This window comes from Carettochelys insculpta, chromosome 6 (assembly GCF_033958435.1).
Source record: "Carettochelys insculpta isolate YL-2023 chromosome 6, ASM3395843v1, whole genome shotgun sequence".
NCBI classification, from domain to species: domain Eukaryota; kingdom Metazoa; phylum Chordata; order Testudines; family Carettochelyidae; genus Carettochelys; species Carettochelys insculpta.
Window position 1 is genome coordinate 64,210,991 of NC_134142.1, and position 23,776 is coordinate 64,234,766.

General features: G+C 41.1%; 1 protein-coding gene across 5 annotated transcripts in view; it reads right to left on the reverse strand.

Annotated features, from left to right (window-relative positions):
- The window catches only part of TTBK2 (tau tubulin kinase 2), a 155,128-nt gene that overhangs the window by 100,411 nt on the left and 30,941 nt on the right, over positions 1–23,776 (reverse strand). For all 5 annotated transcript variants that reach the window (XM_074997082.1, XM_074997083.1, XM_074997080.1 and 2 more), the window contains exons 2-3: positions 14,063–14,222; positions 7,828–7,975 (exon numbers count right to left, since the gene is read on the reverse strand). In XM_074997082.1, the coding sequence (XP_074853183.1) occupies positions 7,828–7,975; positions 14,063–14,131 (217 nt within the window). In that variant the 5' untranslated portion in view covers positions 14,132–14,222. The remainder of the gene's footprint in view (positions 1–7,827; positions 7,976–14,062; positions 14,223–23,776) is intronic.

Here is a 23,776-nt window from a genome sequence, read left to right on the forward strand (position 1 = left end):
TGTTCTCCCTCCACCTTGTAATCTCTTTTAGGTACTTGTGAACCACTGTTATGTCCCCTCTCAGTCTTCTCTTTTCTAAACTAAACAAGCCCAATTCTTTCAGTATTTCCTCATAGCTCATGTTCTCTAGACCTTTTTGCTCTTATTGCTCTTCTCTGGAACCTCCTCCAATTTCTCCACATCCCTCTTGAAATGTGGTGCCCAAAACTGGACACAACACTCCAACCGATTCCTAATCCGCACAGAGTAAAGCGAAAGAATGACTTCTCATGTCTTGCTCACAACACTCCTCCTAATGCATCCCAGAATCATGTTTGCTTTTTTGCAACAGTGTCACACAATAAGTTCCTGGACAATCAGGAAAGAGGAGTATTTCAAAAACAGTTTTTTGTTTTGTTTTTTCTTTTACGTTGGAAAAGCTGGATTCCCATCTCTTTGACCTCTTCGGCAGTGGAGGTTAAAATCGTGATGAGAGCAGTCACTCACAGTAACGGGGTATTGTGAGATGGCTGCTGAAGGTCTGTTACACTCAACACAGGTCATCCAGTGTCTATACTCGCAAGTAAGCTCATTATGGCTGGTTCTACTACATTGCTGTAATGGGGCTCTTATATTGTGCAGACACAACCATGAGTGTAGATTGTGGCAAGGTCAGTATCACTCCTGGGCTCCAGACCTCTGTTCAGTCCATAGTCCTGCAGTATGGTGCCTGCTTGCCCTCACCCAGGGTTTGGGCTGTGCTCCCTTGGCCCAAAGGGTAGCAGGTGCATACACCAATTCAAAGTGACTTACATCAATTATGTTGTACAGACTGGGCCTTAGTCTATAATAAGCCTACCATTATACCTTGTCTTAAATCTATAAAAAATTGCTATGGTCTTGCATAGTGCTGAGCTACAAAATTGCACTGAGAAATACAATACAAATAAGTACAAACAGCAAATCTTAAATAAAGGTGTAACATTTTCATAGGTTTTAAGAACAGAAGAGACTTTTGTAATAATTTATTCTGACCTCTTGCATAATATGGGCTACTGTATTTCACCACAGTAACTCCTGCACCAAACTCATAATTTTAGTTTACCAAAGCCTACCTTGTAAAGAGGGGAATCCAGTCTTGAATTAAAGAATTCAAACGATGGAGATTCTACAATCTCCCTTATTCAGTTGATCCAGTGATTATCCTCATACAGTTAGAAATTTCCACCTTATTTTCAATCTAAATTTATTTTCATCTTCCATCCATTCAGCCACATTAAGCTTTTGCTTGCTAGATTAAATGACCTATTACTGAAAAGATCCCTATGTAGGTATTTATAGACTAAAAGGTATAAAATAAGAAAAGCAAATACCTGACCAGTTGCTCCATTCTGATTTTGCTTTACTGCGTAAAGTTTTAATAGGGTCTCAGTGTAGACATGAATTTTTAGTAGTATAGTTAATTAGAGTGCAATGGAGCATACAAACCAGAACTGTGTGGCTATGTCTACAATAGCCCCCCACTTTCAAAAGGGGGATGCTAATGAGACACTTTTGGATATGCTAATGAGGTGACAATAAATATGCAGTGCCTCATTAGCATCATGGCAGCCACAGCACTTTGAAAGTGCTGCTTTTGATTGTGCGTGGCTCGTCTACACAGGGTCCTTTCCGAAAGGACCCCGCATGCTTCGAAATCCCCTTATTCCTATTCAAAGCGTGTGGGGTCCTTTTAAAAAGGACCCCATGTAGACAAGCCACGCACAATCAAAAGCGGCACTTTCAAAGTGTTGCAGCTGCCATTATGCTAATGAGGCATTGTATATTCATTGTGATGCCTCATTAGCATATCCTGAAGTGTCTCATTAGCATCCCCTTTTCAAAAGGGGGGGGCTAGTGCAAACACAGTCTGTATGTGGTATAGCTAAATTCACAACAGTATAATGTGCTAGCCTGAAAGCTCACCTTTTCACCACTTTCCTTCACTCATAGTAGAATGTCATCAACATTTTAAAAAGTGAAGCACATTTTAAGATGATGTACTACTTTGCCAGTTTTTTCCATTTTTCTGCAAGCCTCACTTAAAGCCATTCTGTACAAACCCAGGAGTATTATCAGATCTACTCTTTTTACAGTGCGGATACCTGCCGGCCAACAAAGGAGAATTTATCCATGTCCCTGGGACTTTGCTGAATTCCATCTCACTTGATAATCCTGGAATGGCAACCATAAGGTTGAATATCATAGTGCCATTTCTTATTTTAGCCAGTGCAAACATATTTCCACAAAAATAAGTCTCCTCCGTAGAGATTTTATGATTAATGAAAGTTTTCTAAGGAATCGGGAAATTCTGCAGGACTCTACTGCGGATTTCTCCTGGGGAAAGGGAAAGTCTGCAAAATTCATTGTTTTTGGAGAAAAGATAATTTCACCTTTTTGTAAATGTTATTGAGGAACAAGGGATAAACTGAACATCAATCTAAGAAACATGTTGTATCCAGAAAAAAAGGTTCAACACTATAGGTTATACTTTAGCACAAGTCCGTTAAACTAGAAAGTCTTCCCGCTCCTTCCCCTGCTTTTTTATTTAGCTCACATCATGAAAACAAAACCAGATCCCTTCACTCTCACTGGCCATTTAACCCCTGATGCTGGCATGTACGCCAAAACAGAGTTATAATAATCTTAGCTGTTATTTGTACCTACTGTACTTAAAACATTTCAGACAAATGTGATTTTTTTCAAGCTGACAGTATACCATTAACCTCACAAATACTTAAGTACACTCCTTGGGACCACTCAGAAGTGCATGTGTAGAAACATATGAAGCAAATATAGAAAATATACTATACATAAACTAAATTAAATTTCAAGCAGTAAAGCACACTGAAAGTCATCTTCTATAACCTGTCAAAGTGATTTTCACCCTCCTGGCTAGCTCAGGGAGCCCTTCATCATAATCTATGAGTGCTGTAAGGCTCAAATCAATGGAATTACAAATAAGATTAATTTTGCTAACTCCAAAATATATTTCTGAATGGCCCCTTAATGAGCCACAGATTACCCTCCCAAATGTCTCTGTAAAGAACTACACCTCTATATTCACTCTTACACACCACTGCAATATTTGTCAAAGGTATATCTTGTGAAAACTTATAACTGACACTCCAGCCAGGTGCCAACAAAGCTCATGGACTATTGCCTAACAAGTGGTCATTGGCTGGCAAGAAAGGAGGCAAACAGAGAGAGATCTTGCATCTTAGCAAAGTAGCAGCATGAGGTCTCCTTCCTCCATCCAAACCCTACGCTTAGGCTATGTGTACATCGCAGGGTTTTGTTTTTTTTAACCTTACTCTTCATTTCAGTGTTTTCTTATGTCTAAATAAGTACTGTTGGAAAATTGCATTCATACAGTCACAGCATTGCAAAGTGGAGCAGTCTTATTTACAGTCACAGTTCTCGGCCATAGCACTACGAAAGGAGCCTTCACATGAGCTGATAATAGCTGTGCTTTGTTCACACACATTCCTTTTGGACCTTGAAAGGGGGCGGGGAGAGGGTAGCAGAAGTCCTCTGCAGAGCTGAAGTAATTACTCTGAGGGCTTCTCGTATCCTGCTTGGCTGTGTGAACCCTTTGGGGAGGTTTTGCGGGGGGGAACCCAGTGTAGACAAGCCCTTAAACTCTAAACATGAGGAAAAAACAGCTGAAGACACCCTCTGTGCCTTATACACACCTCTCTCTTCACCATCTCATTTTCTGCAGATAGAAAAACAAAGAAACAGCCATCTGACTGCAGGGGAGGGATCCTAACCTGAAAGTTTGGTCAGCAATGCTGTTGGAATCATGAGGAAAGAAACTCTGCATTGAATCTAAGGTTACGTCTATACTAGACATAGCAGTAGACCACTGATAGCAATTTTAGTTATGTCAATTGTGTAGCTAAAATGAACTTAGCAGTCAACTGCTACAGTGGACTACATGGAAGAAGGTCAATGAGAGCGTTTCATCGATCTTCCTTAATCCTTACCATTCACAGGCTCAGAATGCTGCCCCGTTCCTGTGACCAGCAAGGACACATTCCTCCCAGTTGTACCTGTCTCTTGGTCTCTCATTTGCTACACTCACTGCCCAACAGGTTTCCAACCTTGAATGTGTCTTAGTCTTCCCCCCCGCAACTACTAATCAAGAACTTAAGATACTTCTTGCTCCCTCTCATAAACATGCTTTTCTAAGCACAAGAGAGGACAACTACAAGAATCTGTATTTCAGACACACACTGGCTCCCCCATTGCTGATGACGGTGGAGGAGAGAGACTGGCTTTCTCCTTTCCATTCTGCTCACTCCTGCTTTCATTGCCTTGGTCTGTGTCTACACTATGAGATAAATTCGATTTTCAGTAAACTTAATTTGAATTCATAACATTGGAGTTAAATAATCAAGTGTTCACAAAGCTTCTTGAAATTTAACCCACCTTTTTTCTGTGTCAAGTTTCCATGTCCCCATTGCTCTGTGTAAGTTCGACAGCATGAGCATTGCATTGTGGGTACCTATCCCACAGTGCCTTAGCCCTGGTTGGTTGTGGGTGTTTCATGTTTGAATCTCATAATGCAAAGCACTGTCCCAGAATTTAGAGCACCAGTAACCACACAAAAACAAACTGGAGATCACACCACTTCCTGATGAAGCATTCCAGCACAAGCATGGATCCCCAAATACTTCAACTCATAGCACACATCATTTCAGCAGCCACATTGGCTGACACACAGTTTTTCCTTTAATTACATAGCTCAGTGAAGGTTCAGTATCATAACGGTGCTCAGAATGACAACAATGATGGTTTGAAAGATCAAATCTCCCAAATGTGGTCCAAGAACTCAGAGCTGCTGGCTGCCCTGGATGCCTTGGTGACAGTGGAGTGGCAGTTTTGAACTTGTGAGACCAGCACACACTGGTGAGATCACATCATTTTGGAGTCCTGGGATGCCCAGCAGCAGGTGCAAAACTTTCGCATGCACACGTCCACTTTATGGAACTTTGTGATGTGAGGGCCCCCATCCAGAAGCACAGCAACACAAGAATGAGGCCGGCTTCAACCGTTCAGAAATGAGTGGTAAATCGCACTGTGGAAGTTTGCAACGCCCAACAGTTAGCGATCAGTAGTGAATCAATTCAGGGCGGGCAGAACTACCGTAGGGTTCGTGGTGATGCAGGTGGCCAATGCAATCTGTCAGTGTCTTCTCAGAAAGACTGTGACCGTGGGAGATGTACAGGTAATAGTGGATGGCTTTGCTGCCAAGGGGCAATAGATGGCTCGCAAATCCCCACTATGGCCCCAGAACACCTGGTCTCTGTGTATAAACAGAAAGGGGTTCTTTCTGATGGTGTTGTAGGTGTTGGTAGATCACAAAGGTCATTTCACTGACATCAAGGTTGGCTGGTCAGGGAGGGTTGACAGCAAGTGCATCTTCTGAAATTCTGGACTGTACACAAAGCTCCTGGATGGGACTGTTTTCCCTGATCAGAAAATCACGATTAGTGATGTGGCGATGCCTATTCTTTTATTGGGCAACCCTGCTTACCCTCTGCTCCCTTGACTCATGAATCCCTACACAGGAGCCCTACACCCCAGCAAGGAAAACTTCAGTCACAGACTCAGCAGGTGCAGAATGGTGGTGGAATGTACCTTTGTCCATTTAAAAGCAAGGTTCAAATGCTTATTGACATATTTAGACCTTTTTGAAACTAATGTCCCAACCATTATTACAGTGTGGGCTATTTTGCACAAAATGTGTGAATCCAGGCAGGAGACTTTCCTGTCCATCTGAAATTCCGAAGCTGAGGCTATAGACAAGGCTTATTCACAGCCACCTACACAACAATCCACAGTAGCTATGATCAGGACTCCCTGTTGAGCTCTGCTCAGGCAGCAGCAATAAGGGATGCTTTAAAAAACAGCTTCATGAATGATCTGTAATGCACCTGGTACCTATGTACAGTAATCCTCTGAGTTACGCAAGGGTTGCATTCCACGCAGCCTTCGTGTACCTTAAATGTTGCATGAGGGGGCAGGGAGGATTAAGCCTGAGGTGGGTTAGGGCTGCAGGCAGGGTGCATGCAGGAGGTTGGACCCAGGCAGTGGGGGGTTAGGGCAGGGGTTGAGACAGAGCACCGCATGCTGGGGGGGAGTGTGAGCTGAGTCTGCAGGAGGGTGAGCTGGGGGGGATAGACCCTCACGCACCTGCAGCAACTGACAGCTGGATCCCCGCGTACATTGGCGGCTGGCAGCTGAAGCCCCCGTCCACGCTAACAGCTGGGAGCCCAGCATGTACCTGGGGGGTTGAGCTGGGTGGAGGGGAGATTTAACTTGGGTGAAGCCTGTTCACAAAGGCTAGTCAAACCTGAAGGGAACTGGGCCACAGCTTGGCGTGCTATACTGCCCAAGCAGTTTCAGTTAATTTAGTGCTATAGTGGTGAGTTATTACCTCCCCATGGCCTCCGCAGAACTCACCATGGTGTCCTGCTCACCCTTCTGCCCCAGGTAATCCTCCCCATCCCATCCACAGAAGACTGCTGGGACAGGCCTCCAATGCGTCCTATGGATGGGATGGCTCTGGCTGCATCTTTAGCCCCTCACCTACCTCCCTATACCCGCCACCGGATCATATGCGAGCTATGCAATGCATAGGCACCATCCGAAGCTGCTGCTGCACAATGGAGCCACTGCTCCGCTGCTGGATTACAGGCGTGCAGCACACAGCCAAGGAAAGGAAACCTCAGGTTGCTCAGCGTGGCCATCTCTTCTACTGCCAAACCGGAGTTCAGTCATAGAGGCTGACCTGCACTCAGCTGGATGCTCAGGTAACAGATCTGCCTCAAGTCATGTGCTAAGCAGCCTGTCTCCTCACTGCTTTTGGCCTCACCCCCGTTTTTTTATTTTTGCTTTTAACTGCTGCTATTGCTCCTTGTGATTCTGCTGCTTCCATTTCTGTTTGTGTTTCTCCTTCACTTGCTTCTGATTCTTCATCTTCAGCATCTTCTGCTGCTGCAGCTTTTTCTCCTGCTGCTGATGCTGGGGGGCACAGGAGAGTGGTTTGAGTGGTGGGGGACGCAGACTGGAATATTTTTTTTTCCACTTGCAATATCACAGCAGGATCCCAGAAGATGATTTTTAAAAAAAAAAAAACTTTATTACTGTATTATGGCTTGCGGGGGAAGGGGGAGCAGAGTTGGCTGGAGAGGCAGGGCTCAAGGAGGAGCCAGCATCCCCCTACAGAAATTCCTGCCTATAGGTCTGCCTATGTATTCCTATCCTCGATGTCAGCTGGATGTCCTCAACTGAAGAGGCAGACTTAAGCAAAAAGTTTTTTAATTAATTAAACAAATAAACATACAAAAATACACACATATGCACACAAAAACACAATCCTCATGCAGAGTCTCTTAAGAACAAAGAAAGTAAGAGGCAAGATCCAGAAAGAAGCTACAATTGGAGCTTAAGAGAACTTCTGACTTAAAAAACAATTGATTCTTTCTGCAATTTTCTTGTCCTATTCAGATCATAAGGGTAGTTCCATCATATGCTTCCACATACTGAAAGTGAATGATTTTCCTGCATAGTATGCCAAAAGCTAGAATTTTCTGCTCACCAATGCTAAAATAAAAAAATCAATGGACTCGAAAGTCCAGATGCATCCTTACCTTGATTAGTTCCAGTGATTTCAGTTGTACTACTTAGAAAATAAGGAAAAGATGGCAGAATACGGAACATAGCATCTGGGAATGCAGTTGTGGCTCTCAGCCATCTACCATATGTTAGTTTTTTGGTATACTAATGAAACAACCCTACCTTGCAGTTTCTTCAACACTGCCACTTCCATTTTGAGGACTTGCTTTGGTTGCTGAGCTGACTCGACCTTTAGTGCAACGTTTTCGCGGGTGAGTAGATCCAGAGCATCATAAATTTCTCCAAATCCCCCACCTCCTATCTTTCTCAACTGCATAGAGGAGACAAAAAAGACAAAGGAAACAAAATATATTACCATTTCCATGCACTGCTCTCCTAATCGGAAACTATTTCGTTTTACTACCACTCTTAAACAAATGTGATATTAAACATGATTTCACCCTTAGTGTGGGCAAGAACAGTCATGTTTAAAAATGTGGTAGCTCATTCTGGTACTAAGGTTAACCACTGTCAGCTAAACCACCTTGTCCCCTATCTACACTAGGTTTTGTTATAGTGTGTACCTTTATGTTAAAATGTTTTAATAAAATAATAAAATTTTCTAGTGTAGAGATGGCCAAAGAAAGGACTCCATAGTATAAGCAACATATTTATACCTCATATATCAAAACTGCATCTAAATGACAAAACAAAACAAACAAAAACAAAACCCACCTATCTATTCATAGTGAAATTTTTAGACTATGCCATCTTTTGCATCTTAAGGAATACATACTTTGAGTATACATATGCTTATAAATTCCTTGGGTCTCTGCATAGAACCAACATAGCATTCTCTAATGCAGCAGTTCTCAAACTGTGGGTCAGGACCTCAAAGACGGTCACAACCTTGTTTTAATGAGGTCGCCAGAGCTGATGTTAGACTTCCTCAGGCAAGAGGCCAAAGCCCAAGCTCTAGTCCATGGACCCAAAGATCAAGTCCTCAGTGACAGGCCTCAGGTTACAGGCCTTACGTGTGCAATGCCCTGTACATATTTACCACCAGTAAAACAGCTACAATTTAGAAACGATCATCTTTAAATTTGGATTTTTTCTACTGCTTACTGTACTTTCCTCCCCTAATTCCACTCAGATTAACATAAGGCATGTTACAAAAATTTCAACACAACATACTATAATACCACAAAAGTCTCATAAGAAAGGTTGGTCTGACCTAATATGTGCAAGCTAGATCAGTAGGCTGTCTTCCAGCAGTATATTGTGCCAGATGCTTCAGAGGGAGGGAACAGAACAGGGCAATTTATCAAGTGGTTCATCCTCTTCTGGAACTCAGAGGTTTAGGGACATCCACAGCATGGAGTTGCATTCCTGATCACCCAGGCTACTAGTCATTGACAGACCTATCTTCCAGGAACTTACATAATTCTCTTTTCAACCTAGATATACTCTGGGCCTTCATAACATCACCTGGCAACAGATTCCACATGTTGCCTACTCACTGTGTGAAGTATTTCCTTATGTTTATTTTACATCTTCTGCCTATTTTCATTGGATGACTTCTGATTCTTGTGTTATGTGAAGAGATAAACAACTTCCTTATTTACTTTCTCCACCTCATTCAATATTTTATAGACCTTGACTGCATCTCCTCTCTCTCATCCCAGTCATCTCTTTTCCATGCTGAACAGTCCAGACTTTTAAATCCTCTTTCTCTGTTCCCTTTCCAATTTTAATATGCTTTGTTTAAGCTGAGGCAACAAGATCTGCATGTAGCATTCCAGGGCTGGGTGCAACATGGATTTATCTAGTAGCATTATGATATTTCCTGTCTTAGTAGTGTAAGCAAGAAACAGAAAGTGTCACGAGATATGTTCAGAATCAATGTTACAGGTAAACTTTCAGTCCCTGCTTTGGAGTTCACAATGGGCACAGGGCTGTCTTTTAGTATTGTAAAAGTTAGATTTGTTTTAGACAATGACTTAACTGATTTCATACAAAGTATCTCTTTCCACTCTTACTGTGCAAAGCTGTTAAAGTAGAAAGGCAGTGAAGAAGGGTGCCTTCAGGGCAGGAGGAAGAAAATAAGTCACATTAAGAAATACACCCATTCCATTTTTGCCACTTTCGCTCATTTTCTAAGCACTATTTGGCTAGGGTCACCTGATCACATTATCTGAGAATCTGGAAATCATTCAGCTAAAAATTCAGCCAGAATATTAGCCTCTCTTTAGAGTTTGAAGATGGATCTCACAAGATCTACTGTACATGATTAACCTGAAGAGGGACAGAGTAATGTTTCAAAATAATGTAGACTTCCTACCCAGAAGGATCTGATGATACATGAAATATGATTTATTCATAAAATGTATTTGTATCTTTCAGCTCATGTGTTGGGGTTGGGTACTACAGTACATATGTATGTACCTAGTATCAAAAAAGGAGGACACAGAATACCAAATATGGAATTTCTGAGAGTTTCACTTCACTGCAAGTGTCAACAGGCAGGTCTAGTAGGTCACTTTTTGCAGTTCACATCAACTGTCTCCTTTAAGAATAAAATAAACCCAAATCTACAGATGAGGCCTTCATAAGTCACATGAAACTTTATCAAATAGATACTTTGTGTTCTTTTTTGCTAAAAGTATATCATTTTGAGTAAAATATGTTACCAATTGCTTGAGCTCTGGCCAGTTTGATGCATTTGTGATATGCCTTAGCTTATTGAATAGAAGCAGTAGTTACTGAGTAGAAGAAGGAGGAAATTAAGCTGAGTCAGTGGCTTAAATATGATGTGCAAAGTGTTAATTAAAAAAACCTGACAACTGAATTTGGACTTTTTTCAAAAGAATAAGGAAGGCCTGAGATACTGAAAACTGAGCAATTTGGAAGGTAAGGTATTTTGTAACCAGCCTATTCATAGCTATTTTCAACACCTGTTTAACTTCAATAACAAGTTAACATGGGGGGAGGGGACTAAATATTAAAGGGGCACTGTTACCTTGAAATTAAAAAAAAAAAAAATCTGTAAGTTTTAACCTATTACTACAAGAACACTCTCCAAAGCAAACAATTATTTTCTGTTTTCCTGCTTAAATTTTAATCATTTGACAGTGCTTTGTATTTTGTTAATCAGTTTATTTGTTCTCCCTTGTAAAAAGAGCCCTTATAATCATCAGCAGAGTAACAAAAAATTGCTTAAATACAAAGAATACCACACGCACGGATATAAAAGGTGCTGAGACATTGGAACCTCTCAAATTTCAGTGTCTCTAAAGATTCAATACCCCCCTTTTTTTAAATGTTAGAGTACACCATGTACACTCATATGTACATAACATGTATATGCATACACGAAACATACATGTTTACGAGCCTTTGGACAGAAGCAAGGAGAAGGACCTAAGTAAAGACCAATCCTGACACTTTACAAGGGAAAAAAAAAAGAAAGAAAAAGTTATTTGGAAATCAAAAGTCATAGGTCTAATTGAAAAAACATGTCTCTTAAGGTCACTTTTCAGACAGAAGTCATGGAGACAAAGGACCAAACTAATAACAACAGGGAAAGGTAAAATAAAGGAAGATATGAACACTCAGCATGAAATCAAGATACTGAGAACAAAGTTAATCAAGGGACTAAAGAACACAGAGAAGAAATTCCTGAACTGTGCATACACCAATGTTACAGCCTGGGAAACAAACCACGTGACTTGGATTATTGAAACCTGGTGGGATGAGTCATACAACCAAGCAGTTAAAAATCAGTGGTTATATTGGTTATTTAGGAAAGAGCATGTGAGTGTGAAAGTGGAAAGGACATAGCACCCTAATAGCATTTCTTATTTCAGAGTCACTGATAACTCAGAAGACAAATTATCTTGAATGCTTACAGATCAACGACCTAAGACAGATAAAACACAAGATAATGTAACCCTAAGATCCCTCAACATCACGCCAGAGGCAGGGACGTCCCTAGGAGACCGGCTCATTTCTCCCCTCACCGCCCCCCACTGCAGTGGCAGGATCCTAAGTAGCCCAGTAGTCTGCTCTGCCCCACTGCTTACTCCCAGCCTGCTCTGCCCTGCTTCTCCATGGCAGAGGTAAGTAGATCAGCCTAAGGACAAGGTGTTCTGCTTCCTGCTGCTGTCATGAAGCTGAGTGCAGTGGGCTGGGAGAGGGTAACACAACTGAGCTGAACAGACTGCCAGTTTACTCCAGCTCCTAGTGAGTGCAGGAGAGGAGCCAACCCCTGCTGCCACACCATTGTAAGATCCTCCCCCAGATGATCCCCCAGGCCACCCTGGGACCCATCCACAGGGCAACTGAGGCAGCAATCATGGGGCACTCCAAAGTGCTGAGCCTTGGGCAGCCATCTCAAACTGTCCCCATGGATAGGACGGACCTGGGCAGAGGGCACTACATTTCTTTCAGGCCTGACAAACTTGCTACATGTAAACACATGGTTGTCACAGTACTGATCTGTAAAGAGTTCTGTGTGAAGTATCAAAGAAAAACTGGTAACGCACTGTTCATTAATATCACATGACATATGTACTAATGGTTATGCATGCACGCATGCTGGTAAATTGTTCCTAAATGTATATGCAGTAGACCCCTGATTACATGGAGGTTGCATTCTTGTGCAACCCCACTTAAGTCAAATTTTGCATAACTTGCGGGAGCCAGAAAACTGACCAGCACGCTTCCTGTCTCCTGCAAGAGGTAGGCAACCCAGAGCCAAGCTCTGGGCTGCCTGATGTTCACAGGAAAGGGGAAACTGACTAGCGCTGCTGCACTGGTCAGTTTCCCCGCTCCTGTCAGGGATGGCAGCCTGACTCTTGCCACCCCTGACAGGAGGGGGGAGGCTGCGGCCCCTGCCGCTCCTGTTGGGGTGGGGGTGACAGTCAGGTTGCTGTTCCTCACAGTCGCAGCAGCTGCTCCCATCAGGCTCTCTGCTGCCACCACTGAGAACAATGGGGAAACTGACCAGTGCAGCTATTAATCCACTCCTGTGAATGGTGGAGAGCTGATACCTAGCTCCCAGCTGTCCACCACTGGCAGGAGCTGGGAACTGACCAGCACTGCTGCACTGATCAGTGTCCCAGCTCCCTGAGTGGCAGGCAGCCCGGAGCCAAGCGGCAGCTCCCTGCCACTCAGAGTTGCGTTAACCTGAGAGTCACGCAACTTTAGTGCGCATATCTCGGGGTCCTACTGTATGCATGTTTTGGGGGGAAGATTTGATAACAAGTTTGTCCTGGACAAAGAAATGTTGCTGTGTGCATGTGTCACTAAATTGAGTATGATGCCAGAAACAATGAGCACTTCATTTGCATTTAAGGTGAAAACCAGTTACCAGTTTCAGAGGGGTGGCCCTGTTAGATTCTTTCTGCAGAAAAGAGGAGTCCTGTGGTATCTTTAAAGGCTAACCAATTTATTTGGGGATAAGCTTCATTTTTACCAGGATGATGAGAAAACAGCATAGCTTCAGTACACTGGACCCCGCCCCCCACCATTCTGAAATGCAGCGGGTATTTCTGACTCTTGAGACAAAGGCCATGAATTATGGGGAAAATAAGCAGCAGCAAAAGGGCAGCCTGTTATCCATCACTGAGGGAACAAAAAAAAGTCAGCACTCTGTCTCTCACAAACAGAAGTTATTCCAGTAAAAGATAAAATCTCACCTGCTTCCTGCCTTATCTTACTAGTTCAATTACTATAGTCAACACCTATAAAATCATTTTATAGCTTGTAATCTGATTTAGGATTTTCTACCTATATTATTCTCTGTCTTAATATTTCTTTACAATAGTTTATGCGCTTATTTTTCAAATGTTGTGTCTTAGGCCCCTTTCATACTGGGTTACCAATCCATGCTAGTCAGAACCTGGTTATAAAACCAGCACAGGCCTAACAAAGATTTAAGGTACTTTTCCTAACCAGAACAGAATGGACGCAACTTGTTGGAAACATTTTTCCATAATGGATTTAAAGTAACTACGCATTTACCACCACCTTCTGCACTCAGTGACAGATTTAAAATTGCACTAAAACAACAGAAATAATTGGAATTCATTCAGGATTTAAACCATTTTAATTGAAATCAGAATATGGCCATTAGATCATAAATTATTTTTCAGTTGGATTTAAACAAAGTTTTTCAGATCCTAATCATCCAGGGAAAACTTCTTACATCCATACATAGCTGAACTTCATTTTACAACTGGGATCACATAATTCAGTGCATTTTCCATTAGAGACGGGGGCTTTGTGATATAAGCATTAGTGAAGAAGGCTAATAAAAGGGAAGGGCATTAGACTTGATGAGGAATTTGGTACAGACAGATAAATAGAAACATCTTTCCAAAAAAAAGATGCAGAAATGAAAGCAACACATACTCACCACTTTCCATCTTTCTTTCACCACGATTCCCACATTCAGGATGTCTGGCTGCTCCCCTCCCCCACTCATCGCAATCTCCAGATGTGGTGGAGCTGCTATGAAGAGTCTATGTCAGTACAGATCACCCAGCTCCCAGAGGTGGATTCCATTTAACCTGAAGCTAGAGAAACAAATAGCAGCACATCAGATGTCATTAACTCGTGTCTCACAAGCATCAGTTGTATTCTTAATCTAACAGACTAAGTAGGCCATTCTGATGTAGAAAATTTCCAGTTAACAAGAGCTGACTTAAAAAATTCCCATATTTTTAAACTGGGTTTCACCCAACTCTATTTAGAACTAATCAGAGTCTAGTTCTAAAATAATACTTAATTCTGAAATAATACTTCATTGTAACACCGGATTTTATACATTCGAATTTGACCATCCTCACTTCCCCATATCCTCCTCACAAAGTCAACTTATTGCTGCCACACTCAATTGGCAAACATTGACTGTTGCAGCAGTGCACTGTGGGAACCTATCCCACAGTTTCCTCATCCCTGTAGCATTCTGGATATTTGCACTGGTATTTGACATCATCTTTCCACATTGTATTGCCCTCATTCCCCTCCCACGGTAAGCAAATTTCCATTTTTCCAGGTGGAAGGAAAGGAAATTAGTGTATCAACAAAGATCACCAAATGCACAAAAATCTTTCTTCTGTAACTGAACTGCTTTTTAGAACTGTAGCTGTAACTGAATTATGAAAAATGTTTAAAAAATCATCAGGTATGGGTCTTCTCAACTGGCTCTCCACCAATTTCCCCCCTCCTTTGACTACATCTGATCCCTGAAAATGATACAGGGACAATGAAAAGCATGAATAAAGAGTAGACAGTAAAGTTTTTGGGAAAAAAAAGTTGCTGAAAGGAGGGTATTTGGCTTCCCAGTCCATTTTACAGCTTCTGTGCACAGGCTGTATTCTTAACTGGCCCTCCACCCACTCTTCCCTGTGTTAAGGGATCCAAAGTTAGAAAAAAGAGGATAGGAAAGGCTAGAAAAAGATGTTTGTCTTCCCTCTTCACTGCACAGACATTTCCAACACAGGGGATGGGGCTCACCGAATTTCATTGCCATTGTGGGGTGGTTTGGTATTTGGGAGGTTGAATAGCCAAGTTGAATGGCCGAAAAAATTTCTTTGGCTGTGGGATGTATGATCCATGGCTCAAGGGCCACTTGAACTGTTCCCCTTGGGTGGCAGCCAGACCCCAAAATTCATAACCATGGGGGGGGGGGAAAGACTTCCTCCTGGTGGTAGAAATGCCCCAAATATGTTTTTGGCGGGGGTCCAGTTAAAGCAGTTCCCACATAGCTGCAAGCCTCTGAAAACATTAGCTGCTGGGGGAGACTTCCCCCAGACAGCTGCAACCCCCCAAAATCTTTCCTGCTCTTGGAGCCCTACCTGCTTGCAAGCCAGGACATGGTGCTGCCTGGCAGTATGGTCAGCACCAAATGGCATGCATGTCTTTTTATTGGGTCAGGGGCTACCCATGTGACTTGGTTGAGTATGAGAAAGACCCCGACTGCATGGCACCTGTGGGGGCGGGCGGGTTCACACACAAATGTAAACTGCTGGGAAGAAGTTTTTTGGCCTCTTATGCAAGCACGACCCCCCACCCTCCACCCCCTTGCTGTCATGTGGCATGGTGGGGTAGAGACTGGTGCCAGGTAGCACAGAAAAAAAAATACCAAGTGTGGAGACAGAACTACAAATTACGTGCTGGGACTATCTGTAATGGGTAGATGCACTCACAACGCTAATAGCAAAGACAGACAGACATTTCTCAGGCTGTCATACAAACATGACCCCACAGCCACCGGTTTCCTGGTCCTGATTTGAAACTCAGTCTTCCTGTTACCTAATTCCTGCATGCCCAGAGAGAAGCAGCCAAAGCGAAGCACCAAGGGGCATTGTGGGTTATACACAGGACACCTCTGGAGGTTAATAAATTTGATTTTAAGACATGACGCTTCCACACTGGCTTTTATTTGAAATTCTGAATTTGAACTTGACACTACAACCAGCAGGTTTCAATGATATTAAGATCTTGGTATTAGTGCTCCCTAAATCAAGCAAATGGTATTTACAAGTGCAGACAGTGTCATGTAGAAATATCGAGCTAACTGCCTTACGTTTGAATTTATCTCGTAGTGTAGATGCAGCTTCGGTCAGGGGCCACATCAGTGAGGATTTTGAGATGTTTGGTTTGTTTTGCTTTTCACTTTTATGTGGCCGTTGACTCATTTTTCTGTGGATCAGTGGCCACCAACCCAAAAAAGTTTCCCCACCACTGGTTTAAATACTTCCAAAGATCAGTCATAAACTAAACCAAAGAAAGAGCTCTCTTGCACCAGCATAACCTATATATTTCTGTGGTTTAAATTCACGCCTTCTATCAATATAACTTTCCTCTGTAGACAAACCCTCTGTCTACCTGAGGTGGAAAATTATCTTGATTTTTTTTAAACACGACCCATTTCCTAGTCTAAACTTGCCCTTCCTATGCCATTTTAGGATTATTTTAAATATGGGTCCTTGTTGTGCACATTTAGTATATATTTAGGTTTTGATTTTTGTTTGTTCTTAAAATAGAAAAATGCCTACACTTTGTAAAGTTCCCAATTACGCTTTGAAGTTAATTTCTCATTCAGATGCATGGACAAGTGAGGGTCAGTTCCCACATTTGTTGCTACTATGGTTTGGCAAGAGAACTTTTCAAAGATTACTTAAAAAAAACGTAAAAGCTCTGCCCTGTTCCTTACACCTTAGCATTTGCACAACTCAGCAAAAATTGCGACAGACTCTCAAATCATACAATGGGAGGGTTTTTTTTTTTTTTTCCTACTCACAACCACAGTTTCATCCTCTCTCAATCTGAGAGACTGGTTTCCCCACAAATAATTGTGTGCGTGCTTTTATACATTAGTTATAACCTCCTTGACTCAACCTCTTTTCAACAGAGCCAGTAGCCCTGCCTACATTAGGAACCTTTTTCAAAAATTCTCCATCACTGCTAATATGGCTTCAGCTGTACTTCTGCAAGCAACCATGAGACCATAGCATGAAGATTTTGCTTTCAATACTGTAACACTTAAATATTTACTACAAATCTAATGCTCACCTACACTGGGAAATTAGTCTGGATTACCAAAAAGTATGAGTTCAAAGGGAGTAAACCCTTGTGTAAATGCTGTCACTCACAATAAAATAATTCTTAATTTGGTTTAGTTTAATTCAAGTGATTTAAGATAAAATGAACAAAGGCTACTTATCTCCAGAATGAGTAGAGGGGCAGTTCCATGGTTAGAGTATTAGCATTGTAAACTCAGGTTTGTGAGCTCAATCCTTGAGGGTTTTTTTCAAAGATCTGGGGCAGGTTTAAAAAAAAAAAAAAAAAAAAAAAAAACTGGTGAGAGGCCCTGCTGTGAGTGCAGGGGACTGGACTTGATGACCTCTGGAGATCCCTTCCAGCTCTATGTATATGAGTATCCCTATTCAGTGATATAATCTAGTATTATTATAGCCATAGAGCAATTCCAACATTTTTTTCTATCCCCTAGTAGAAAAGGGGTGTACAGAATCAATGCTGAAAATGGATGCTAGAATCAGACAGTCATTTGCTGCTAACCAGTTTTAAAATAAAAGCTCCATAATGTAGACAAGAATTAAACATGTCAGGTCTGAGCAGAAAGTATGTGTAATAATGTTATAAAAGGGGCAGTGCTCCATTAAATTCTTTTCAAATTAGATGCTCACCAAAGAGGTCAGTGATTTTTCATTGTCTTATTCCTCCTCCAACACCCCAACCAATGAAGCAAGGTAAATTATCATTAAGTAACATGTCCCTGTTCAGTTTCATGCTTCAGGTTTGGTGTGTCCCTGTTCAAAAAGCCGCAGTTCAAATAACTTTAAAATGGGGAAAGTATTCCATTCACTCTCCCAACAACCCAAAAATGGCAGTAAGAATTTTGCTCAAACATACAACAAAAATTACTACTAGACACCAAGCAAGTAAACCTAAAATTACTGAACTGTAAATATAAGGGGTTATGTAGGGTTTTATAATTTTATACCAAGACTGTAACCATCCTGGTTGAACAACCATATTTCAATTACAATTTATCAGCACATATATGATAACGAATCTTCCTGAGTCATACTCTGGATCCCAACAATGTTAATGGAGTATCATTAACTTGCATAAAATGCAACACCATAAAGCCATATGGGCGCCACCTTTGTACTGCTACAGATACATTTGGCGTTGGCATTGTAATTAACTGATCAGGAACATTAAGTGGCCTATTTTATAGCCAATAGCCATAGAAGTTTCTCCAGAAGCGTAAAATACCTCAACACTATTTTGACAGGGCTAATTCTATGGGAAAAAGCTCTCTTTTCAATAGATATAATGATAAAGTAACTGTTCAGCATTTTAAAATCCTCTTCAACTATGATAAGATCTGATAAATCTTGTAAATTAATTAAACAAATGGAATGAAACATATGACTATGCACTGAACAACTTTCTTCTAACACACTATTTAGACTGTAGAATAAATTAAACTTGGAAATACATGAATTTGTACAAAAATGCAATATACACAACTTCTTTGCACAAAGACTCAAGATTTCGAGACACTTTTTGTAATCAGAAAACAGTAGTATACACATCTTTATTGTACTATCCTCATAGAGGTCCTGACTTCAGTCTTACATGTTAATCCTGAATTACAAGCCTTAATGGTTGTGAAGAAATCTTTCACAATCAGAACAAAACATAGTCAGTGCAAACTTGTGTCTTCTCTCCTCAAGCATTAAGGATGCCAAAAACCCAAATCACAAACTAAGTGCAAAAAGCTCCAACTGTCTCCTATTAAGCTGCCAAAACCTCCAGATTCCCTTTTGGCAAATTCTACCTTGCAGTTATGTTGACACTACAAGACTCTATAACACTTTCACAGTTTGAAGACAATATTAAATACATTTACTTTTAGTATCAAAATAACACTAACTAAAATAAAACAAGAAAGCAGGACATATACTTGAAGCTGCCATACAATTTCCTGTTTGAAATAGAACTCGGTGCAAGAATGTTTCCAAAGCAATCCTTCTAAAGCAGGAGTTTTCAACCCCTTTTTAGAATCTTCCCCTCTATCCCTGCAAATTGTTAAAGACCAAACCAAACCTTGGAGTCCCTCTCTTTCACTTACATAATAAGACATTTCCTCGTAATCTAGATGGAATTGGAACCATTAATATACTGATTCCACTACAGGAGATTGCACTTTAAATACATTAGTCCTTTGATTCTCCTAAATAAATGTGCACATGCTATGAATCCTTTAAAAAGCACATACCTTTATATCCAAAATGTTTTTCAAGGCAGTATTTCTCAATTTCAGCATCAAAGAATGATTGTTGGTACTTTGGTTCCAAGCACCACCACTCACTCAAATTGGAATTGAGCTCCCTCCCAGTTATCATAGAATGGGAGCCAGACCCCATTGATTCAGATTTGAAGTCATGCCACATTCTCTTTGAACTTTTGTTGTTCCTTCTCCCTCCCTCCCCAAGGTTCTGGGTTCTGCTTCACATAGAGCCAACTGCTTGCATATTAATATTAAAAACCCTTACAGCTAAGGAATTTTGACTGCTAGGCTTTCGGGGAAGATACTTTGAGCCAATACAGCCTTGAATGACAAGTTCTTGGACATGTCTCTTATGTAATCCGTGCTTCTCTCAAATTAAAAAAACATTCTAATCCTGAAGATTTATTCCACATCCTGTGACCTTTGGCAGTACAGATTTAGTCAGTTTACAGACAGAGGATTGAAGCTCTGAACTGGTTAGCTCAGTTCTATGCTCAATGGTTATTCTTCTTGTCCAAGGCAACATGATCATTTTTGCCTACCACATCCAATCTAGTCCCTTTTTTCAGGGAACTTCCCAGTCAATGGTAGACAGAAAACTCTTAATTTTAAATCAAAATGTGTATTCTCCATTTCCCATTCTGGATTTCAGAGATTCTCCTGCACCTGGTTAGTGCACACTGCAGCTTCAACCATATCTGAAACTTTACAGATCAAAGAACCAGAGGATGGAAGCCATTAAAATCTTCCACTATAACAATATCCTGGCATCTCAGATCTGCTGAGCCTCCCATAGTTTAAAGCACTGACACTCTAAACGAGTTCTTTCCAAGACAGAGAAAAAGGTATAAGAATGTCAGGAGAGAAACAATGACAAGCAGAGTTCTTAGCATGGGGAAGAAGAATATTAGACCACGATACTGGGAAGGGAGAAATAGGGAAGCACACAGAGCCCTCACCATGGGGTCCAAACAGTGCACCTGGAATAGAAGAGCCTGGAATACAGGAAGGAGACACAAGACACACACACCTGCCATGAGAGGAGAAGAAGATTTAAGGGAAATCCTTGAAAGGGAGACAGAAAAATCAAATTATAGTAGGAAAATTTTAGCTTGCGGCAGCAGGGCCCATACTGGCAGCTGATCAGCTGACCAACATGAGGTTAATTTACATCCCAGCTTGTGGCACACTAACTGGTCCTCTAGACAAACCTATAGTGTAACTATTTATCTTTGCATCCACACCCAGCAGCCAACACCTGATCTCTTCCTCTTTGATATGTGCTCCAGGCTGATTTTCTTGGAGGAGAATGTGCTCTGTTTGCTTCTGGTCTAAGTTTAGAGTCCCAGCCAGGAACTCTAGGGCTTCTTGATATTGCCATCTAACAGACATTCCACACAGGAAAATTATAAGTACGGTAACTGGAGTTCTTCAAGCTGTGTTGTCCATGTGAACTCTCCACTAACACTATCAGAGGATCACTGCACTATAGGTGAGATTCCCAAAATCTTAAGAGAATGAAGATTGTTAAATAGTGTTGCCAAATGCAGTATTTGATTGTAAGACTCCAGCAATAGCTTAATGCGTCATACATGTGCGAACAGAACCTCAAGTGGTTGCTTTATATATATTTTGCAAAATACACATATTCTTAATGACGCTCCTGAGGTAGAGAATGCCATATGGTAGGAAGGTTTATTTTGCTCATCTCAAGTTCTCACACTATCAGAAGTCTACTTCCCTAGTTTCTGAAATTAAATGCTTTTGATTTTCATTTACTCTGACAGAGAAAAAGAAATCCTGGCAAAGATCTAAAACGTTTTGTTCCTTGCAGATAAAAAGTCATGGTGTATCTGATGTTTACACATGCAAGTGCACCCTCTGCTTTGGTAGTGTGAGATTTGGGGGTGAAAAATATATAGGTAGGTTAATTTGCTGTTTCAAGTGAAACTCTGACTGCCTTTGGCAAGAATTTAGAAGGCGTCATCAGAAATAGCTTGTCTGTGTAAAAGATGGTATAAGAAGGGACAGCCATTAAAACTTTGTTTCCTCTGCAATAAATGCAGGAGAAATCAGTGACCAAGAATGTTGTTTCCACTGAGAAATGTAATAGTGAAAGCATCACAATCACTTTGAACAGTAGGCCTCTCAGTGCCAAGAAAATCAAGTTACAGTGCCATGGTGGGATTGACTTTAATATTTGGATACATAAGTAAAAATTGTGTGTCCATCCACTTAAGATGAACAGAATTCAAAGGACGAGAATTTATAAACCTCACACATTCTTGAAGAGTGGAACTCAAAAGCGATGGCATAGTTTTCACAGGTAGTGCCTCTCTGTAAATACTACATTGCACCCATGCACTGTCTGGTGCTACAGCTTGAATCCATGGGACAAGCCCAGTGCGAGACCCTGGCCTTGCTCAAGTCCCATCACTGCTCAGTCCAACACATTTTTTCCAGTCAATATCATTTTGAATAATAAAATAATTGATTAGCTTAAAAATTGGATCTGCGGTTGATCTTGTTGGAAGTGGTTTACAAAATAAGAGATCTTCTTGAACGGAGCTTTCTACTATATCAGTGCTTTCGTCCACTTGTAATGCAAAAAACTGACTATTCTTCATTCTACATACCAGAGTTTCCTTGACATTTTTCACCATATCCTCAATTCTATTTTTCGCTGTACTGTTAGATAAAGAGAGAAAACCCAACTTATTTCTTTTTTTTCCATCCAGAAATATGGGATGTAATAATATGCAATGCAGGAAGTATTAACTTTTCACCAACCATATGTGGATAACCTGTTTCCACTATTAGTTCTGAATCTTCATATGAAGCCAACACAACATTTTTATTTGAAGAGCACATAGAAAGTACACTTTTCATGCTTTTTTCTAATTCATTTTTCTTATTTATGAAAAAAACCTACGGTCTTATTTGAGTATTCTGGATGTTCGCATTCCAAATGGCATTTCAGTTTTGATAGTTTCATGCACTCAGTGAATAGTTCCGCGTGACAGATTATACATAATGGCAATTGATTATCACTACCAACACTTATAAAACCAAATTTCAAATACTTCTTGGAATACTTGCAGGTCCAAGAAGTTTTTAACTTCTTATTCTCACTTGTATTAGGTTGCACATCATTCGAACATTTACTAGTTGTATTTCCAGTCACATTTTTTAGCCACTTACCCATATCGAAGATGAAAACGAGAGGGGATTTAATTGACAACATAGAAAACTTATGCAGTTAACCTAAGAAGACGTACATGTTGTCACACTGCTCAGAAAAACTGAAACTGTTGTGACACATGACACGAAAACCAATGACCATCTCAACCTCATGAAAGTGTCCATGCAGCATGTGAGAAAATAGGAAATGTACCAAATTAATAGGATCGTGTGTGATAATTTGAATATTTTCTAAGGACCAGTATTTCTTGCCCCCCCCTCCCCGGAGCAATACCGGGCCACGTACCACACTTTCGGAAATGCTGCCCTAGGGGGTTGCAAGACAGATTCTTGTAGGAGGAGTAAGATGGACTATAAGGGGGGGGAAGGGGTTGGCTCCATGCCATATCAATCATAGGAGTCCACAAATACCCGCAGGTAGCTCAATTAACCAGCACCTCTCCTTAAGTCCTTTTCTCAAGCCATTTATCCATTACTGTATGCCTTTTTGTATGGAGTAACTGGCACTGGACATCCGCTATACACCAAAATGAGTTGTGACATATGACCAACCATTAACTTAGACCTCTTCAGATCTGGTTGTGAAGTGATGACACTAAGCCTCTGCTGAAGCCATATGTTCACTCTCCCAATCTCACATCAATCGCATACATCTGACAAGATGATAAAGGAAAGGAAAAGAAAGGTACCCAGAAAGGATGAGTATAGCATCATTCTACAAACATCACTCAGGCTCAGATTTATTGAGCCACTGCCTCAAGAGAATAGCTTTCTTTATATGTTTTCTAACTAGGGTCAGGCAAGGTAAATGGAAAGTGCACTGTAGATGCATAGCGCGTGACAAGTACAGACTGCATTATACAAGAAACCTAAAAAGCTGCAACTTGATAAAAATCCTGACATGCACAAATCATGAATTGCTGTATCACTGCTCTATGCTGTGTGTGCTCATTCATAGCACTTCACAGATATTTATTTCCCCAAAGATCATTTATTGGCATGATGTCATAGAAGCCTGACAAAACCTTCAATGCAGGTACATGAAAAGAAAAAAGGGATGGCAGAGTGTTTGAAAGGGGGAAAATAATTAACTGGTTA